General features: G+C 43.2%; 1 protein-coding gene and 1 pseudogene across 1 annotated transcript; one reads left to right on the forward strand and one right to left on the reverse strand.

Annotated features, from left to right (window-relative positions):
* Window positions 1–485: 485 nt before the first annotated feature.
* On the forward strand, window positions 486–1,221 carry LOC102844917 (annotated as a pseudogene).
* Window positions 1,222–18,558: 17,337 nt separating this feature from the next.
* LOC102851843 (RNA polymerase II subunit A C-terminal domain phosphatase SSU72-like) lies at window positions 18,559–19,145 on the reverse strand. The gene has a single exon (XM_006892352.1). The coding sequence runs from the start codon at window positions 19,141–19,143 to the stop codon at window positions 18,559–18,561; it is 585 nt and encodes a 194-aa protein (XP_006892414.1). The 5' UTR covers window positions 19,144–19,145.
* Window positions 19,146–21,020: the final 1,875 nt, after the last annotated feature.

Genomic DNA, 21,020 nt, shown 5'->3' on the forward strand with positions numbered 1-21,020 from the left:
TGTCCCTGTCCTCTTTTCACACAACAGCCTCCTGGTCTACATATAGATTCCACATGAACACAGTTAAGTGCTTCTGGGATTCCCATTCTTAGTGTTAGCTATAACTTGTAAGGATCTACACAATCAAAGCCTTTGCATATGTCACAGTTGTATTTTTCCCTCCATACCTATTCAGTCTGTAAGCTGTGGGAATTATCTGAGAAGCTAGACTCTGTGAGGAGGAATGTGGCATTAGAGTCAGAGGGAGACTCATCAATAGCCTGCGTTATGCTTGCTGGAAGTGAGGAGGACTTGAAGCACTTGATGCAGAAGATCAGCCCATAGTGGTGGCTGATGTGTTTTATTAGAAGACAGAGGCTGAGCGTGCCAGTCTGGGAAGTGAATATGACTGGAAAGAGGCACGTTTCCTTGGCTTCAGAGAGAAGGCCCGTTATGTACTGCAATTTACAGAGCCTCTGCTTAGAGTCCGAGTTTGCAGCCTGGAGTGCTCTGCTCAGCACAAATTGGAAGGTAAGCAGCTAGATCAGAAGACGGGTGACAAGCATTATCACCCCAGCTGTGCACGATGCAGTAGATGCAACCTAATGGTCACAGAAGGTTAGGAAATGGGTCTTCACGATTCCATCAGTTGGCATCCTGGCTGTAAGCAGTCCACCAGGACAGCGAAGCTGCGGCCTACCAGGACCTCCTCTGAGAGTATTTCTTCTCGACCTGGTTCCAGTATCCCTGGCTTGCCAAGTCACACTGTCTATGCAAAAGTAGACAATGAAATCCTGAACTACAGGGATTTAGCAGCCATTCCCAAGGCTAAGGCCTTTTATGCTATTGAGTGGCTAGATCTCATTCCCAAAGAGCCTTTCTACACTTCCGGCTCCAATGACAAACAGGAGAGGCCAAGCCGTGGGGAATCTCCCTCTCCATCAACAGAGGGCTCCCAGGATGGCCACTGGCCAGGCCTCTGTCGGCGCCCCAATGTCCGCTGCTACCACCTCACGCCCTCCCCACCATTTTCACAGGCCTGACCAAGGGATCAACATTTCCCGAAAACCACCCATCTGTGAACAGCATGCTGCCCTGGCAGTCCAGAGCAAGTCTTCAGAAGACATCATTTAGTTTTTCAAGTTCCCAGCAACCCAGGTTCCAGCCCCCAGTCAAATACCAAAGATTGAGATGGAAATGATTGAGGCCAAGTCCCCCCTCACTACCTGCCATAGGAACTGATACGGGTGCAGACCTAGTGGGAGAGAGGAAGATGAGGGAGAAATTCTGAGGCCTGCGGCACTTGATACTGAAAGAAGACTTGGAGAGGGAGAAGGAGAGCCGGGAAAGGGCCGCTCTCCTGGCCAGGCACTATGTCCCATCAACTCAGCTTCTCATGCCCCATCATCTAAAACCTCATCCCTCCCAGGCTATGGCAGAAATGGACTCCATCGGCCAACTTCACTGAGAGCTGGACAATGAATAAGGAGGACAGAATAATGGACACCTTTGAGCTGTGGTGGTGGAGAAGAGCACAGAACATCGCATGGACAGCCAGGAGAACAGATTTTCTTGGAGAGGGTGCAGCCTGAGTGCTTTTTGGAAGCAAGAATGCTGAGTGTTCGCCTCACAGACTTTGGCCATGTTGCGAGGAGGGGCTGTTCCTTGGAGAGGAACATGATGCTCAGAAAGGCAGAAGGTCACCGAAGGAGAGGAAGACCCTCAACCAGGTGGATTGACATGGTGACTGCCACAGTTGGTTCTAGTGTGTCAGGAGGTGTGAGATGGCGCAGGACAGGACTAGGTTCAGATCTTTTGTTCATAGGATTGCTAGGAGTCCTACTTGACTCAACATCTAACAACAACAATAACAACAACCTAAACTCATCATGATAAAGCTTCCTCATTTCACATCACACCCAATCAAAACCAGATTCCTTCGATTGAATTTGGACTCCCAGCGGCGCTGGGGGACAGAGGAACAGAGTAGAGCTCCTCTTAGAGCTTCTCCAGCTGTCACCTTCACAGGAGTGCACGGTCACAAGCTCCTCCGTGGAGCTTCTGGGGGCTCTAGCTGCTCGTTCTGTGCTTTACCACAAAGTATTCTGATCACTGTGTGACCAGGGCTCCATAACACAGTACCCATGAGAGTAAAGGTGTCACTTGAGCATGGCTGGGCCTGCCTTACTAGCCAGGCGGGAACGCACCATGAGGGTGGGTTGCCGGGAGCCAGGGGCTCGGGGAAGGACACAGTGGCCAGCTAGGGGGCTTCTCCAGCATCTTAGGGTTTCTACTTCTCTACTAGACTTGTTCTTTTGTGGTGTTTGCCAAACTATGGACACAGGTTTAGTGTGTTGTTTCAAGTAGGTGTTGGTGGAAGAGGCACCCCTTTGTGTAAGCATCCCTTGCTAGAATTTGTTGATCACTGTGTAAAAAATGGGTTGCCCTCAAGGAAACCAGCCCACTGTAGCCCCATGTGTGTCAGAGCACAAGTGTGCTCTGCAGTGTTTTCAATGGCCGAGGTATCTGAGGTAGATCACCAGACTTTTCTTCCACAGAGTCTCTGGGTGAACTTTTCAGCCTCATCCAAGAGCATTCACCATGGACCCCTCATTCATGCTGTGAAAGTCTGTGTCCCTAATGTCAGTTTCTACTGCTGCCCTGGTGGGTGTAGGTTGAAAGAGGAACAAAGACAGACACAGTACCTGCTGCTGTCTGCGATGTATGGCAACCAGTTCCGTCCTTCGTCCCTGACCCCGAGCCATCTGATGGTATCCCTGGAGCAGAAGGGCCCTGGGTGGTGCCAACACCTTGGATTTGCCGACTAACCCGGAGGCAGTTCACACTCACCCAGTGGCACCTCCTGACAATTTGCTTCCATCAGGATTACAGCCGAGCAACCTTCATGGGCAGATTGCTAGACTCTTAACAGTGTTAAGTCAGAGTCAGCTCCATGGCAATGGCATTGGACTCCTTATTGTTGTTGTTAGACTATAATTGGAGTAAAAGAAAATACTTATCTGTGACACAGGTTGCATTTCATAGTAAATTTAAAATTAAAGAATAAAATACAGAAATCACGTGCTCTTAGTCTATGAACGGAATTGAAGAGGAAGCTTAGATCTAAACTATGTATATATGTGCATATGCAGAAATATGATGCATTTCTTCATTTACAGGAATTATTTCCATTCCAGGGCAATGTTCTTTGGCAATAAAAATACTGATGAAAATTAAGGTTAAATTTGAAAGTGAGGCTTAAAATATTTAATATTAAATAATCACATTTCTTACTGTTAGGTGACATTTAAAATCCTCTGTAAGGATTTTTGTACAATTTGCTATATTTCTAATTAAAACTACTACTAACCTGGTTATAAAGCTTAAGGGAGACGAGTATTTTTTAATTTGTAAGCATAATAAATTCAGTATTAAGGCTTTAAACGAAAGTGACTTTGGGAAAAATCTCTATACAAAAGCTGCCCTCAGAGTCACAGAAAAGCCCTAGCACATTTTGTTCCTGATAGTTGCAAAGGGTAGAAAAACTGGAAATGGAAACGGACTAGGAGGTTCTGGCAATGGTTGTAGTCCCTTGTTACATGCAATTAGTACTTCCATAAAAACTGAAATATTTATGAGAGTGTGTTATGCTTAATGATGTGTATTCTAATGAAGGAAAAAAATGGCATTTGCCGTTGGAATGTAAAACGTAGACGGAACTAATATTTAAATACTCTGAAAATCGGCTCAGTTGTTATATTTCTAATATACTTGCATTCCATTCACTCATTGTTAGTTTTTAATTTTCCTTTTTTTCTTTTATATTGGTTTGCTTACAAAGCTTGTATACACTGTGTTTCATTTATATTATGTTTCATACAATCGTTACCATACATTATGTTTTCTAAAAATAATCACCATTGGGAGGCCTTGCCCATCATTACCCTATCTTTTCAGGTCCCCATCAAATCCTTCCCATTTCCTTCACCCATTCCCTCCACAAACCAAACTGTGCAACCCTATGGTTTTGCCCCTACCCACCCTCACCCGCCTTGATTGCATATTGATCAATTTCTGACAGTAAGAATTGGTAGAAATCCTTGTTTTCTCCTCTTTGGCTCTAGTTGTTGGTGTATATATTTGAATGATAGTGGTTTTCACTAGACTCCCTTGTATGTGTATGGATATTATCCTGTCACTCACAACACTGTTTAAAGATGGATCTAGAAGTGACTTTTTTTAACCATGAAAGTGACCCTGTTTGTTCTCACCTTTCCCTCTCTGGCATAGTAGTTCATACGATTGTCTAATTCAAACTGTCCCCTGCCAGTCCATCTCCTTTTGCCAATACCTAGTGTGTCAATATCTATGCTTTCTATTTCTTAACAGTGTCCAGTTTTCTTACATTCATGCTTCTCATGTTCCACGTTCCGATCACTAGGGTCATCTGTATGGGAGTGGACTGCTACATCTTTCTCTCCTGAGAGGAGCTGCTAGGTTCAAACCATCAGGCTTCTCGTTAGCAAATGAAAGGCTGAAATGCTATCTACACCTGGAGAGATAATCACTGTGCCCTCTGGATCAATACCACAGCTGGAGGCTCTCAACAGTTGACATTTCTTTAGGATAGTGGCATATTCGAAGCAGTTAGATTGTCTTCAGTGTCTCTGATAGGGCACTATTCCCTGAGATTCTCAGTCAGTGGTCGCTGAGGCCTCAGCAGACATATGCCTCTGCTTTCTGTATCTTTTAAAAACATATTCCAGTCTTGCAGTTGGGTAGTACAAAACATACTCTCACTGAGTGTCCTTGAGTTGACTCAACGCTTGGTTGCCCTGTAGGACAGAGCGGAGCTGCCTCCTAGGCTCTCCTCGGCTGTAATCGCAATGGAAGCAGGCGGCCCGGTCCTTTCGTCTGCAGAGCAGTTGGTGGGTTCAGTAGTTGGCTTCATGGTTAGCAGCAGGGTTCTTAACCACTGCGCCACCCGGGCTCCATAGCTGCATCCTGAGGGAGTGTTTTCCCAGATGCATGACCCACAGTCATGGTCTGAAGAGAAAGTTGCAGACCCCCCTGTTTAAAATTAATAAAAGGAGGCCATGTAGCTACAGGGAAGTCAGGATTTGCTTTCAACTACGACTGTCATCAGGCCTGATTTTGTTATTCATAAAGTGGTCAGTATGTGGATGGCAGCTCTGATGATGTGAAATTTTGGTGACAGTGAGAAACCATTCCTCTGCTTGGTAACAGGTCAGGCATGTAGAAATAGTCAAAAGCCAGAAACACTTGGGGGAGAAATGTTTTAAAGACAACACCACCAGTAGCTGTTTCTTTATGCTGTCTTGGCCTAATTTAAATGAATGTACTTGGAAATAATTAAGAACAGAGGGTGGAGGGAGGGGGTGAAGAAAATGATCATCAACTGATCATATATATAGTTTAAATATGTGCTTATAGTTAAGCATGTGTGTACACATGCATGAATAAAATGCAAGTCCATGGATTTTTAGTCCTTTTCCACTAAAAGCAATCTGTTTTGTCACTGATACATGCCGTTGAGTCAGAACTGACCCATAGCTCACTCCCCAGTGGGTTTTCATGGGAGGAGATTGCCTGCTCTGTGAGAGGAGGGAAGGGAATCTCCTTCCATACGATGAACTGGGAATTAGTAACAGAAGCAACTGTTCTATGTGAAATAAGAATTCTGTAAAATATATGGAGCACTGTTGTTGTCGTTGGTGATTTTATGAAAATGGACCAACCCAGTTAGAAATGGTGAAGAGATGTATACATTGTGAGGGATCTAACTAATGTCATTGTGGAATTGTCAAAGAATTGTTGAATGAGAACCTAAACCACAACAAAACATTCTTTTTAAACAGACAAATAATAAAGGAATGGTTCTCTGCCTGCCCAGTCTGCACTGAAGTCAGCTCCAGCTCATGGGGACCTCTGCGAGGCAGCAAAGTGCTCTCATGCTTGGGATCCAACTTCCTGCTGTCAGTCAGAGAACACGTTCTTCTTCGAAAGGATTATTTGATTAGACCAAGAGACTCTGACTTTTTCATGAACTCCAAGTCAGCCAATTAGTACCCTTAATTACATTTGTGAGTTTTGCAACTTTCGCCATGTGAAGTAACATTATGTGGGTTTGACATTTACCATAATCACAGCTATTGGGATTGGGACTGAAAATTGGTGGATAATGTCTCTGTTCGCATGTGCACAGAGAAGGTCCAAGCCCCTGCCTTCCAGTCATTCTGATTCATGGTGACCTCCTACTGGTTTCCAAGGCATCACAGGGAAAGAATGTGCGTATTTCTCTCGTGGAGCAACTAGTGGATTCAACCGACCAGCCTTTTGGTGAGCAGCTCAGCGTGATCCGCAGTGGAGTTCGAAACTGAAAAGGTAGCCTTCTCCATTCTCTCCTAATATGATTGGCCGAAGCCGACTTACCAGAGTATCTCCTAAGGAATTGCTGTAATTCAGGGACGAGACACCGTCCACATCACTTTCTCATCTGTGGCATCTGTGTCCTTGCTTGTCTTTTGTATTCTAACACAAGTAGCAAAGGCAAAATGAAGTCCCAAGTGAAGGGATAAGTAAAAGGAATGTATGAGGCAAGAGCAGGGTCTCCAAATAGCCTTCTCTTTGCCAAGTGTGGGCCGGGCGCATGTGCTGGGAACTGGGGCCGGATCAAGACTGTGTCGGAGCTAGGAAGTTCTTACATAAAGAAGTCGACAGTCACCAGCTCAGTCAGGCCAGCACACACATCAGACCACATCATCCACGTGCGTGAACAAATAAAGTCCAGGAACCGCTACCTGTGTGCTTGGCAACTTGAAGCCACCAACCAGCCTCTTGAAGGGAGAAAGACCTGGCAGCCAGTTTCCTTCCGTAAAGATAAGCCCTAGAACCCTGTGGCACAATTCTCTGTCCCAGTAGGTGCTCTGTGAGTCCAAATGGACTCAGTGGCAACAGGTGATGTGCTAAAACGAGAGGCTTCTGAGTGTGGTCGGGACTGCCCATGTGGCCAGACCCACAGCCAGAGGGAAGGGCGGTGCTTACTTTATAGCTCCAAGCCGAAAGAGAATCATCCGAGGCTGAGAACAATTATATGTGTAAAATGCCAACTTCTTCCTCTCTGCCTTGCTGGAATCATCTTTCTCCTGAAGGAGGATGAAATCCGCAGGCCACCCGTCTCCCCACAGCCCTGGGAGCACCCGGGCTGCTGCTGGCTGGGCAGCAGCATCTCTGCTCTGCACTGAGCCTTCACCTCCTCGCTTTCCGTGTGCTCACATTCAGAGACATTGCTGAACAGAACTTTAGGATGCAGAATCCACTCGCCCTGGTATCCAGAAAAACACATCATGGAAAGTCAAAATAGAATTGCAGTCGGGTGAAAGTAGAATGTCCAATGGGACTGGCGTTAATAGAAAACCGTGTTGCCCTGGGAAGGCATTACAGATACCGGAGGGAATGCTAGGGAGACCGCTGTTGGCAGTCAGCTCTAAAGATGGCCAAGGGCACTCCACACATCAGCAGGGGGCCAAGGGCACTCCACACATCAGCAGGGCTGCCCCAGGACAAGGAAATCAGACATTAATGTCCACCTGTTAGAATTGACTTTGCTTCTTTCTCTTCTAGGTCTACTTTTGTGCTATTTACCCTTTCCTTTTCCTAAATACTTGGATTTCACTGAAGTCTAAGACTCTCATGGACTCTTCAATCTTCATCATAGATGTATTAGAAATAGCCTATGGTTCTTTTGTTGATCAATATGGCAGTATTGACCCTGGACATTTTCTTTCTGTGGTCTAGACAGATCATGGGTTTTATTATAGCTAGTTATCATTCTTTCAACGACAATGCATGATAATGTCAGCTAGCTCCAGGCCAGTCCAAAGTAGTCTAAAATTCCAAGTGGAATATCATTACTATATATACGAATAATAATGCCACCACTGCTTATATATCACAGTCCTGAGGTGGGACAAATAGTTAGCATGTCCAGCTGCCAACCAAACTGTTGGACATTCAAGTGTACCCAGAGTTGCCTGTGAAGGAAGAGCTGCTGAATTATCTCCAACGTTGCAGTCATTGTAAACACCCTGAAGGCCAGCTCAACTCTGATACCCAGGAGGCCTCCAGAGCTCAGAGTTGACTGAAAAAAACAATGGTGGGTTGATTTATACAGTTAAATTTAGTTTCCACAAAACGAAATAAACAATGATGGATTTGAAAAGTCACTTTGACAGGAAAAACACTTTTTTTGAGAAGTGTGACTTTGCCGCCAGAGGAACACAAGTTCCACTGGTTGATATACAGTGAAGGAATATCTTTTTCTGTTATTTTGAAAAGAATCTGAGATGTTTTGCTCCATCTACTTATGACAGGAGAATGTGATAAAATCCCAGAATTATATTATACTCTACATTTAAATCACATCTTTTTTGTTTGTCTCAAATCATATTTTGGGCATTAAGTATTTTATTTGAATTTGCAAAGAAGCAAATTATTTAAATATGGATCATTTTCACATAACCTCTAAGTAATTCATAGAAGATGGCACAAATGCGACATTTGTTACATATTATAAACATACCAATCATTATACAGTACGCTTCAGTTGCCATGCATTTAGATTTGGAATAAAATCCCAACATTAAAGTTGAAATAATCTCCATGATGTGGCCCACATTTGGTTCTTGGCCCACGGGAAAATCACTTTGGAATGCAGTCAGTTTGGATTGGGTTGTTGTTTTGGTTTTTTTTTTTCTTCACTGGTGGGAATGGGAAAGATGTGTGTAAGGGTATTTGCCTCCATGTTCCCAGAGTAAACTCTGAAACCTCAAATGTAGCCGGCAGCCAATGGCTGTCTCAGTTTTCTAGAAGTCCAGCAGAGATAAATTGCGAACACAAGAAGTATTTCTCCATGCCCAGAGGAGAGCTAGCACAAATGCTTGGCAGCACCCTGGAATCCACACTGGATGCCTGTGGTTGGTCAGAAGCATGGAATATCACAGCGGGGCAATTCCAGCCCACAGAACAACCAGTGTGGGTGTCAAATTAGCAGTCAAGTATTTGTGTAAGAAATTATCTCAGTGAAAAGTCCCACCTCTTCCTCTCCACTTTCCATATGCTAGCAAGCCATGTGGACCATTCTCTAATTCCGGAGACAGTTTCCCCCTCCCCTCTTAAGTTGACATGAATTCTATTTTGACAGAGTAGAGATACCAATTACATTTTTCCTGTGGTTAAGAAGAAACCAGAGGTGAGTGAGTGGTTACCATACTGATAGTCAGCACCACAAGAGACTGGACAGAGCCCAGGATTCTATAGTCGGAAAAGATGACAGCACAGAGGTGGGAGGGGAGGCTCTGGTGTGCAGAGGACAGGCATCAGCCATGTCCAGATGGACAGGAGCAGGGGCCTGCAAGTTCTTGACCACAGACACACAACAGTGAATGGTACTACTCAACATCTATGCCTTGTCTGAACATAATTTTCACTTTCTGTGGTTGTAGAGTGTTAGGATTGTGTATGAGAGTGTGTGTGTGAGAGAGAGAGAGAGAGAGAGAGAGCGCACGCGTGCGCACAAGCACGAGCATTTCAGGTTGGACCTAAAAATTTCAAAGAGTTCTCCACTCAGGAATGAACGTTTAGCTGTGAAGCTATCTCACCACAGCTTTTCATTGCGCCCAGAATTACTGGCAATTTTTTGGTGTGAGCAATGGCCTGATTTAGAGAAAAGAGCATGAAGCGTTGCCTGCCCCCACGCCATCCTCACAATCGGAGGCGTAGGGGAGGCCATGACTGTGGCTATTTTATCAGTCTGTGCCGTTGGGGTTCTCTCCTTTTTGCTGACTCGACTCTGCCAAACTTGATGTCCTTTTCTAACACTTGGTCTTTCCTCATGACATGTCCAGAGTGAGTGACCCTCATTGCACCATCCTTGTTTGTGCTGAGTGCTGCTTGAGCTCCTTGCGAGGTGACTGGTTACTTCTTTTGAAAGTCTGTAGTATAGTTCATATTCTTTGCAAACAGAGACACTAGACCTCATTGGCATTGATTTAGATTTACAGGAAACCCACATGCAGTTTGGAGTTTTTGTTGTGATATTGTGAATGGAGTTCCCTTCCGTCTATGGCAACACTGGTTGGTTTCGAACTGCCATCTTTTAGCTTTGGAATCACAGGACTGATATTTCCAATGTTTGCACAGAATCATGATTAGAGATGGAATCTGTTAAATCTCATGGCCAATATTAGGTTCCTCATTTTTGGTTTAAAAACAGGCCTTATGAACCAATCATGTGGCATTAACTTGTAATAACATTTCCTATGACATAGAATATGGCAAGTAGCTTCATAAAAAACTGACTCTGTGTTGACTAACTACCCTCCAAAATACCATCTAATAATTTATAGGTTGGAGAAATGTGTTACTTATCAACCTCTATTCCAAATTTGTAAACTGGTATGTATAAACAGTGCTCAGATATTCATGCTTTCAAAAACCCACATGAAATAACCATGTAACTGTGGTGGGCCGTAATTTAGAACTTCAAGTTCTCAGTGACTTTAGAGGAGCTGTACGATGTTAGTCCCTCCTCTTATTAGGAAGGTGAGGTAGGCTTGGCCTTCGGGGAATGAGAACTTGAGGAATGTAGAGTAAGGCAAGTAGATGCTGGAGAGAGTTGTTAATATAACTGACTAGTGAAAAGTCAACAAAGACAGGAGATTTGCTGGGACCATGCTTGCAAAGGAGCCCCTGAGTGGCAGAAACGGTGACAGCCCTTGGCAGTGAAAACAAAGATTGCAAGCCGGAGTCTACCCAGGTGCCTCCGAACCAGAACCATGCATGGTGGCCCCAAACAGCACGGCTATCCTCTGACACACGGGGTCTGTCAAAAACGACTTTCAGCGTTGAGAGCTGTTCAGACCAAATTGTTTCCACTAGCTACAGACCTTTGAGTTGTGGGGTTAGCAAAAAATACTGAGATTGTGGGGACAATGGCCTAACTACCTTACAGCCCCCAGGTCCTCCCAACTCTCGGGCTTGAAAGAAGTCCGGTGTGAGTGCTTCTCAACAGCAGGTAACGTGTTGTTGGAATTATGTCAGCCCTGGAGAAAAGACATCCTGCTTGGAAAAGTGGAGGGTCAATGACAGAGAGGAAGGCACTTGAAACGATGGCCTGACGCCATCTGCACGACTTCAGGCTCACGCACAGCAGAGATGGTGATGCTTTACTCTTGTGCTGAGCAGGGTCGCTATAATGTAACACCTAACAGAGCCAGCAGCCACTTGAAGCTGCATTTAAAGGACTTCAAAGAAAATCCCCCATTAGAGCTGCCATGTTTGAAGTGCCCAGTAGGTGTGGTGGCCGAGAGCTAACATCCTGGAAGGCTAGAACATTGCTGCCGTTGTGTAGTGTTGTTGTACAGCCTTGGAGGTGTCCTTCCACCAACTCACATCCCTGACATGCTTGGAACTAAGAGCATTAGAACCCACTGACGTAAAGCCTATTCTGACTTATAACGACCTCCATTGGGTTTCCAAGGCTCTGACTCTTTCCAGGATAGTGGCCATCTAACCCTAACCGTAACCGTAACCCTAACCATCACCTTTCAGCTAACAGACATGTTCCACACTACCACTGTGGGCTTAGCCCAGCGTCTTCATTCCCACAGGCTTGTTTTTAAGGGCAGTTTCTATTTATTCTTGAGTCTGCTACTGCTTCAGAACAGGCAGCTTCTTGGTTCAATAGGCGCAGATAAATGAATTTTCTCACTCCAACAGTCATCCGCTTCATCATTCCCTTCTGGTTTCATCTATACTGCTCTGAATTTAGAACATAGGAACCTTGTCTAATTTTGCAGGCTTTATAATCAGGTAAAATATATAGAACATATTTTCAAAACCATTCTGACATTATATTATGAATAAATTATGCCTACAAAATTTCCTAACCTTCCCGGACTCGTTTGGAAAGCAGATTTTAATACCATATCCAAAGCACATTGTGGTCATTAGAGTAGTACAGCCTTTAATGGAATTATATGTGAAATATACTTTATAAATTATAAACACACTATGCAGAATATGGTTAGTTTCTATTCTTCCCCCCAGTAATACTTCCAACAATGAGAACTGACTGCATACACTTGTGGAGGTCCTTTTGAAATGTTTTCACTAATAATTCAAGCAGGTTCTTTTTCTATTAAGTATAAAAGCCAAGCTTATTTTGGACATTGTACATATTTTCCGTTCCCGCCCCGGTGGCTGTTTGGAACCCTGGTGGCACAGTGGTTAAGTATAAGCCTGTGAACTGAAGGTTAATGAGTGAAAGCCACCAGCCACTTTGCAGAAAGATGTGGCCGTCTCTATCTGGGAAGATTACAGGCTTGGACATTGAATGGATCCATTTGCCTCTATCCTGCAGGGCCTTTGTGAGTCAAAAAGCCACTAGACTGTAGCAGGTTTGGCTTGTTATTTTGTTGTGGGTTTTTTGTGTTTTGTTTTTTTTTTAAATGAAAAAGTGTAAATTTATTCATCTGTGGGCCTCTCAAAATTTATGTGACTCAGGACATCTTTCTATGTCTTGTAAAATCTTAACTAGATTTTTTTTTAAAAAAGCCCATTTCTATTTGACATCAATAAACTACTAGTAGATGGGGAAAGGAAAATAAAGTATTTTTATCCTAATTGTTCATCCCCCAAAAAACATTCATTAGTAATATGAATGAAATGATCAGGACTACATGATATTTACTGCTTCAGGAGTGCGTGCTAGTGTGATGAAAAAGATCCCATGTGTGTCAGGACAGAACTCTGCTCCATTGGGTTTTCAGTAACTGGCTTTTGTACGTTAGCTCCCCAGACCTTTCTGTTAAGGGCCTTCAAGGTAGTCTAGAACCTCTCACTTTTCTGTTAGTAGCTGATGTTTTAACCATTGAGAAGCAGGTAAGCTACAAGTAAGAACAACATCGTCTTCTGTCTAGTGTTCCAGTTCTCACTACTAAATGATTCCAGCTGATTTTCTACACTGTGACGAAGGGTCAAGTTGCCAAGTTCTTAGCAAACTCAGGAAGGCTACTTATAAAGTAACCTTCTGAGAAATTTGAAAGACAGTGGTTGAAAGACCATTGTCTTTGGTCTCTAGCAGTGCTATAAAAGATACACATGGTGGTGTCCTTAACAAAAAAAGAAAGTATTCCCCTACAGTTCAGGAAGCCAGAAGTCTAAATTGAAGGTGTCTGCTCTAAGTGAACTCCCCTTCTCCCTGGGAGTCCTAGAGGAAGGTCCTTGTTCCCCTTTAACATCTTTGGGCCAGGTGTTCCATGCAGGTATTTTTCTGTCTCTGCCTTTCTGGTGTCCAGGAGTTCCCAGACCCAAATCCAGAAGGATGCATTCCACTTTTGGCAATCTTTTTTCTTGGTAGTATTAAGGTGCCCATACATGCACTATTCTTGTGAGATAAAAGGCCACACCTAGGCAAAGTGTTCTTAGCTTGAATCAGCACTGTGTTGTCTTTAATGCTACTATAGCTATTGGGTCAATGATCAAAGACCAGATGAGCTGTGGGATGACATCAAGGATATCAGCCTTGAAGAGATCAAAAGGTCATTACAAATACAGAGGAAAAAGAAAAAAATGCAAGTCAACTGACACTCAGAAAATTGCACTAGAACTAAAAGAAAGGGAAAAGATGTTGAAATAAAAGAGCTGAACAGATTTCAAAGGACAACTTGAGAAGACAAAGCAAAGTATTATAATGGAATGTGCTGGAACTGGAAAATAAAAAGGGAAGAACTCGCCCTGTATTTCTCAACATGAGAGAATTGAAAAACAAATTTAAGCCTCGAGTTGCAATATTGAAAGATGCTATTGGCAATAGGTTAAATGATACAGGAGACATCAAAAGAAGATGGATGGAATACACAGAGTCACTGTACCAAAAAGGGCTCACTGACACAGAAAAATTCCAGGAAATGCCATATGAACAAGAGCCAATGATAATGAAATAAGTTGAAGCTGTACTGAAGGCATTGGCAACAACATAAGGCCCCATGAATTGATGGGGATACTGATTGAAATGTTCCAAATGACAAATGCAGCCCTGGAAGCAGTCTCCAGTCTGTGCTAGGAAATTTGGAGGATAATGGCCTGGCCATCTGGCATATGAAGAGATCCATATGTTTTCCCATTCCCAAGAAAAGTCATCCAACAGAATGTGGAAATTCTCAAACAAGATCATTAATATCACATGCAATCCAAATACTGCTGAAGCTCATTCAAGAACAGCACATAGATAGGGAACTGTAAGCAGGATTTAGAAGAGGCTGTGGCACCAGGGTTATCATTGCTGATGTTAGATGGATCCTGGCTTAATGCAGAGAATATCAGAAGAATGTCTGTATGTGCTTTATTGACTATGCAAAGGCATTTGTGCAGATAACAAACTATTATTAACATTGAGAAGATTGGGAATCCCAGAATACTCAATTGTGCTCATGTGAAACCTCTACCTGGACCGTGTGCGAACAGGGCAAGAGAATACTACATGGTTTAAAATTAAGAAAGGAGTGCATCAGGGTTTTATCCTCTCTCCATACCTATGCAATCTGAACAGATTATTTGATAAGTTGGTCTCTGACAGAAAATGTGGTATGAGGATTGGAGGAAGACACATCAATAATCTGCATGATGCAAATGGCACAACCTTGCTTACTGAAAGTGAGGAGTACTTAAAGCACTTGCTGCAGAAGATCAAGGAATATAACCTTCAATATAGATTGCATCTCCACGTCAAGAAAAAAAATTCTTACCACTCGACTGATAGGCAACATCATGTTGTTGTTGACTGTTGTCGAGTCACGCATGACTCATAGCGATCCTATGAAGCCTTTCTATAACTATCATCATTTCTCCAAGTTCATAGAGTTTCCAGAAGCATGTTGTTTAGGAATTGAATGCACCCCTGCCTATCCATCATCATGATAGAAGGAAAAAAGATTGAATTTGTCAATGATTTCATCTTAGTTGGATCTATAACTAACATCCTTGGTACGAACGATCAAGAGATATATTGCTCTGGAAAAATCTGCAGTCAGGGACCTTTCCAAGTTATTGAGGAGCAATTATGTCAGTTTGAGGACTAAGGTGCACCTGATTCAGACCATGATATTTTTGATCACTTGCCTAGTAGACAGAAAGTTATGCTACCAAGCCGAAGGTGGGTGATTCTAATCGGAGGCCCTCGGGCCAGGTTCAAATTGTTTTCCTGTCAAACATTCTTCTAAGAGGTATAGCACTGGTCTGTGCCTTGCTGTACAAAGGTAATTTGGGACTGCTGTGGTGCTGAACACTGTGACACTGATGTGCCAAACGTGGTAATGGTTACCCATGGTGGACAGTGTTTGCTGGAGCTTCCCGACTAAAAGAAGGCTAGAAGCAGGAGTGGCATCCACTTCTGAAATGGCTTGCCTCTGGAAACTCTATGTATGAACAGTGCTCAGGCCTTTCGTTCATAGGGTCACGATGAGTCATCTACAACTTGACGCCACCTAACAACAACAACAACAACAACAAGGATGACATAAGAATTAATGCCTTTGAGTTGTGGTGTTGGAGAACAGTACTGAACATCCTATGGACTGCCACAAGAACAAACATCCATCTTGGAGAAAGTGCAACCAGGCAAAGATGGTAAAGCTTTGCCTCCCATACATAGGCATGTTGCTAGGAGAGGCTATTTCTTAAAGAGACACATCAATCTTGGGAAGGTGGAGGATTGGCAAAAGAGAGGAATACCCTCAACCAGATTAATTGACATAGTGACTGCTACATTGGGCTCAAGTGTGTCAGAAAGTTTGAGAATGGTGCACAATAGGACAGGGATCTGTTGTTCATAGGGTTGCTATGGGTTGTACTGAAGACCATCACACTTAACAACAACAGCTATTGGGTTATGAGATCATGGGGATCCTTAAGTAAATCCATGTCAACCGTACTCCAGCCATTTCCATGGGGCTGTGTTCTCCTATTCCTTAATACTCTAGAGTCACTTAGGGTTAGTTTGTTGTCTTTCTCTCTCCCCCTCATCTCCCCTCTCCCCCATCACCCTCTCTCTCCTCTTACCCCCTTCTCTTCCCACTCACTCCCCTTTCTCTCCTCTCCCCCCTTCCCTTCTGTCTCCCCTCTCTCTCAACTTTGATAGATGTCTTCACCATCCCTGACACACTCAAGCCCATTGCTACAGGCACTGTTGTTGCCAGTTGTTGTAGGTGGTAGTGGTGTATACTGTCAAGTTGGAATGCACGCATGGCTGACCCTGTAGCAGGTTTTCAGAGGAATAAAAGTGATTGCTTATATTTCTCCCACATGGAGTGGAAGTGGATTAAAGCCTTAGGGGCCCCCATTTAAAAAAGAACCATCACTCTGATAATGCCATTCAAATTTTATTTTTCCTTTTAACTAGACAATTGACTTAATTCTCTCCCCTCAATAGTCCATGGAATGTAGATGCCCAACTCTACTGAGTGAGGTGCCAGGTGACCTCCACTGAACCCTGGGAGATTAACAATACCAGTGGAGCTGGAAGCAAGATCTCCTGGAAAAATATTGAAAATGGTAACTCTCATGCTTTTTTTGAAAATCTAGATGATACACAGGGCTCTAGGAAGCTGAAATTTGCACTGAAACACAATGCTGTTTCCTTAGGAGATTATGTGTTACACACTGGTTTCTATTCCAAAGCCACAGGATTAAGAAATTCAATCATGTAAGCTTTCCAAACATGAAAATGAAAACTAGAGATTTTTTCCTTAAAGGAGGGAGCATTGTTTAACATCTTCTCATCTGCAAATTGGGTAGAATGTTTAATAAGAAGTTGTACATCATTTTAACATTCAATAATGTTGCTGTAAAGGGCATCCAAGACAAAAGTACTGTCTCAGAAAGAAAAACACCCCATACTGGCTTTAGCAAATATCATTTCAGGATCAAGCCTGGGAATAATAAGTGTAGATGATTTTTCAAACTAAGTAATTCTTTCCAAGCTGCAGTGATGCTTACACATAAACCTGAAGTTTAACGTAACAACAGTACCTGTGTCGATGGCAAGTGATGGTAGGTGTCATCAAGGCAGTTACAATTCAGAGACCCTGTGCATGAAACCCTCCTGGGTCTGACGGCATCTTCACAATTCTTGTTCCACGTTGTCCATTGTTGCAGATACTTTGTCAGTCCAGCTCATTAAGGATCATCTTTTTTGCTGTCCCACTACTTTACTAGTTATCATCTCTTCCTTTTTGTTTTGTATCTCTCACTTCAAGAGCAAGTTTCAGAGTCTCTTCTAACATCCATTTTGGTCTCTCTTGTCTTTTGTTAATAGTCTTTTGCTTTTTTAAATGGATCATGTCCTTGATGTCATCTTACAACTCATCTGGTCTTCTGTAATTAACTGTTCAGTTTATCAAATCCATACTTGAGAAGATTTTCTTAAATTCAGGTAGAATATACTCAAGGTCATATTTTGCCCTTCCTGGACTTGCTGGAATTATGTTCAAGTTCAGTTTGAACTAGCATATGAATAATTGGTGATCTGCTCCACAGTCAGTCCTTGGCCTTGTTTTGACTGTTAATACTGCAATTTTTCACCATCTCTTTCAGATGTATTCAGTCCGATTCTTATATATTGTATCAGATTAGATTTGTGTGAATGTTGTTAGGTGCCATTAAGTTGCTCGCAACACATAGCAATACCATGAATAGATCAGAGTCTTGTACTATTCAGTGCCATCCTCAACATCTCCAATATACTTGAGTCTATTTTTATAGTCATTTTGTCAGTTTATCTTGTTGAAGATCTTCCTTTCTCTGACCCCCAACCTTTTTATGCAAGAACCAGCCCCACTTAACAACATGCCTAAAATGTATGAGACAAAGCTCATCATCCTTGTTTCCAAGGAGCAACCTCGTTGAACTTTCTCCAAAACATTTGTTTGTTCTGTTGACAGTCCTTGGGATATTAAGTATTCTTCCACCATAACTCAAAGGCATAGATTCTTCTCTCATCCTTAATCATTTTCAGATGCATAACAAGTAACTGACCGTGAGTTAAATCAGATGCACCTTAGTCTTTTAATAGACATCATTGCTGCTGCTTCTTTTTTGTTGTTGTTGTTGTGAGAATACAGTCTATCATTTTATTCGGGCATTTATATAGTCCAGCCAGTGAGGGATAAAGCCTCACACCATCACAGACACATGCTTCGAAGAACGGTGCTTTAAAACTCCCCTTTTCCTTTTTTTTGGTTAAGAGGGGGAAGGTGTATAATCAATATCCCACTTATGTACATGTGGGATAGTGAAAAAACTTGTTTTTAATATGGCATTTGTGTATATCTTCTCATTTAATATGTATAATTTACTTGGTAATCCTATCACACACTGGCAGTATACCTATAAGTCAAAACAAAACCAGGGAAGTAGTCACAAAGGGGGTAGCGAGGGTCCATGGAGCCGAGTCGGTGGTAGCAGACTCCATGCAGAAAGGCCTGACTTTGGGGCCTCCAGTCAATAGAAGCAGACAGTGTGCAGGAAGGCCCGGCCACTCTTCTCCTCGAACTTCTGTAGTAGCTCCTCGATCTCATTCTCCATGTCCTCAGTTTGCTGGATAGCCTGGCACAGCTCACAGATGAGGAAGGCCCCCAGGGTGGCCTCCTCGTGGTTGTCCTGGATATCCACATTGATTACATGCACTGGCTGGTGGGTCTCCTGTTCCCGGGAATTCAAATCTTCCACGACTTGGTCGTAGACTCGCTCTTCACAGGTGAGAATCAGATCAAACAGGTCTTTGCAGTTCTGGAACTTCTCTGGTCGAGGCTTGATTCTCTTATTCCTGTCCAACATGTTTAAGATTCCATTCTGTGTGTAGAGTTCTTTGTCTTTCCAAAGAAGATCACTGTACATCTCTTCATACGTGGTTTGGAAATCGTAGACGTTAGGCTTGTCTGGGGCTGACCCTGGGAGTTTCACAAGTGTCCCTGTCCCAAAGGAGTGCACACTGAATCCCCGTTTGCTGAGGATGTTGTGTGCCTCCATGCTCCGGTTCTGGTTACTCAAGCACACCACCGCCAGCTTCAGCGGTGAAGACGGCATGACGGAGGTGGCACAGGTGGCACAGTTCACAGCGAACGCGACTCCCCCTCTCTGGGACTCCCACCCAAAATGGCGTCTGCGGCGTCCGGAAATCAGCAATGCGGAAGCCAAGTGGTGTCGGGAAATCGGCAATGCGGAAGCGATGCGGTGACCGGAAATGGCCAATGCAGAAGCGGCACTGATGGCGACTTAGAACGCCGAGACACAGACGTTTGCGGATGAGGGCTAGCGGACGTCCGGCACCCACCACGTCTGCTCCAGTACCTGCGCAGCCAGAACCAGCACTCTGCTGGTCCTGAAGAGCCATCATTGCTTCTTTACATTTTGGGCTGATCATTGACAGCGGATTTAGCCAATAAAATACATCTTTTTATTTCTTGACCGTTGGCTCCAAGGGTGTTGATTGTGGGTTCAGGTAGGATGAAATCATTGACCGTTTCAGTCTTTCTATTACTGGCCCTATTTTGAGGAGTTTTGTTTTCTTGATGTTGAGATGTAAGCCTTTGATCCTTTGGAGCATGCATTTCAAGTCTTCCACATTGTCAGCAACATTGTTGCATCATCTGCATAATGCAGGTTGTTGCTGAATTTTCCTCTGATCTTAATGCCACGTTCTCCAGCCTCGAACAATTTGCTCAGTCCTAACAATTATGGCTGTGTAGATCATAACAAAATATGGCTAATATTGAGAAGAATAAGAAGCTCAGAACAATTAATTATGCCCATGTGAAACCTACACTTAGAGCAAGAAGATGTCATCTAAACAGAGCAAGAAAATACTGCATGGCTTAAAATCAAGAAAGGTGTGTGTTAGAGCTATATCCTTTTTCCATATCTATTCAGTCTGTATGCCAAGTAAATCATTCGTGTGTATAGTCACTGCTTATGTGTTGGTTTATTTTGGATTTTTTTTTTTTTAAGATCTATGTCTCATTGATTGTACAAAATTCTGTCATACTATCTGTAGCCTCACTTCTGTCACCAGGACCATATTTACTGACTACCAGTCCTTCTTTGATTTCAACTTTTACATTCCAGTCATCACTGATTAGCAATGCGTATTCAATCCATTTCAAACTCCAAATGTCAAAAGGAGCATGTGATCAAGAACCAATGGTTCTGAAGTAAGAACCAGTGATGGTAAAGGAAGTTCAAGCTACACTGAAGACATTGTCAAAAATAAGTCTCCACGAATTAAGGACTTGACAGAAAGTTGTAATAACAACTACTTTACCATGCCTGATGCCTTTCCTAAAAGACTGATCTCATGTCCACCGAGAGGGGACAGTCTCCTCCTTCCTTCTAAGGAGCATTTACGTTAGCCACGCTTCTTTCAAGACAGATTGGCCTATTCTTCTGGTAGTCCATTCTAAGTCATCAGTTCTTCTTTATCATTTGACTGACCTGTGCATACAACGTGATCAAAAATACCATGGTTTGGATCAGGAGCACAAGGTCTTAAAGGTGACATTACTCTGACATTGGAAAGATGCATTTTGCCACAGATTTACAACAAGACAAGCAAACTAAAAATATTCACTATGTTATCTGACTTGTTGATTACTGTGTCCATGGATGTTGAGTGTGGATGCAAGTAAAATGAAGTCCCTGACAAGTTCTGTAGTTTCTCCATTTATCAGGATGTTGCTTATTGGTCCTCTTGGGAGAATTTTTGTTTTCTTTAAGCTGAGATGTAATTCATAGTGAAGGCAATGTAGGCTTTGATCTTGATCAATAATGTCTTTAATTCATCTGTGCTTTCATCAAGCAAAATTGTGTCACCTGCATAGTCCAAGTTGCTAAAGAGTCTTTTTGTAAACCCGGCCAGAGAGGGAGGGAGGAGGCGTCACTGGGCAAGGTCACCTCGGATAACAGCA

Source organism: Elephantulus edwardii, unplaced genomic scaffold (assembly GCF_000299155.1).
Source record: "Elephantulus edwardii isolate Elephantulus edwardi_28Jun2011 unplaced genomic scaffold, EleEdw1.0 scaffold00115, whole genome shotgun sequence".
In the NCBI taxonomy this organism is placed as follows: domain Eukaryota; kingdom Metazoa; phylum Chordata; class Mammalia; order Macroscelidea; family Macroscelididae; genus Elephantulus; species Elephantulus edwardii.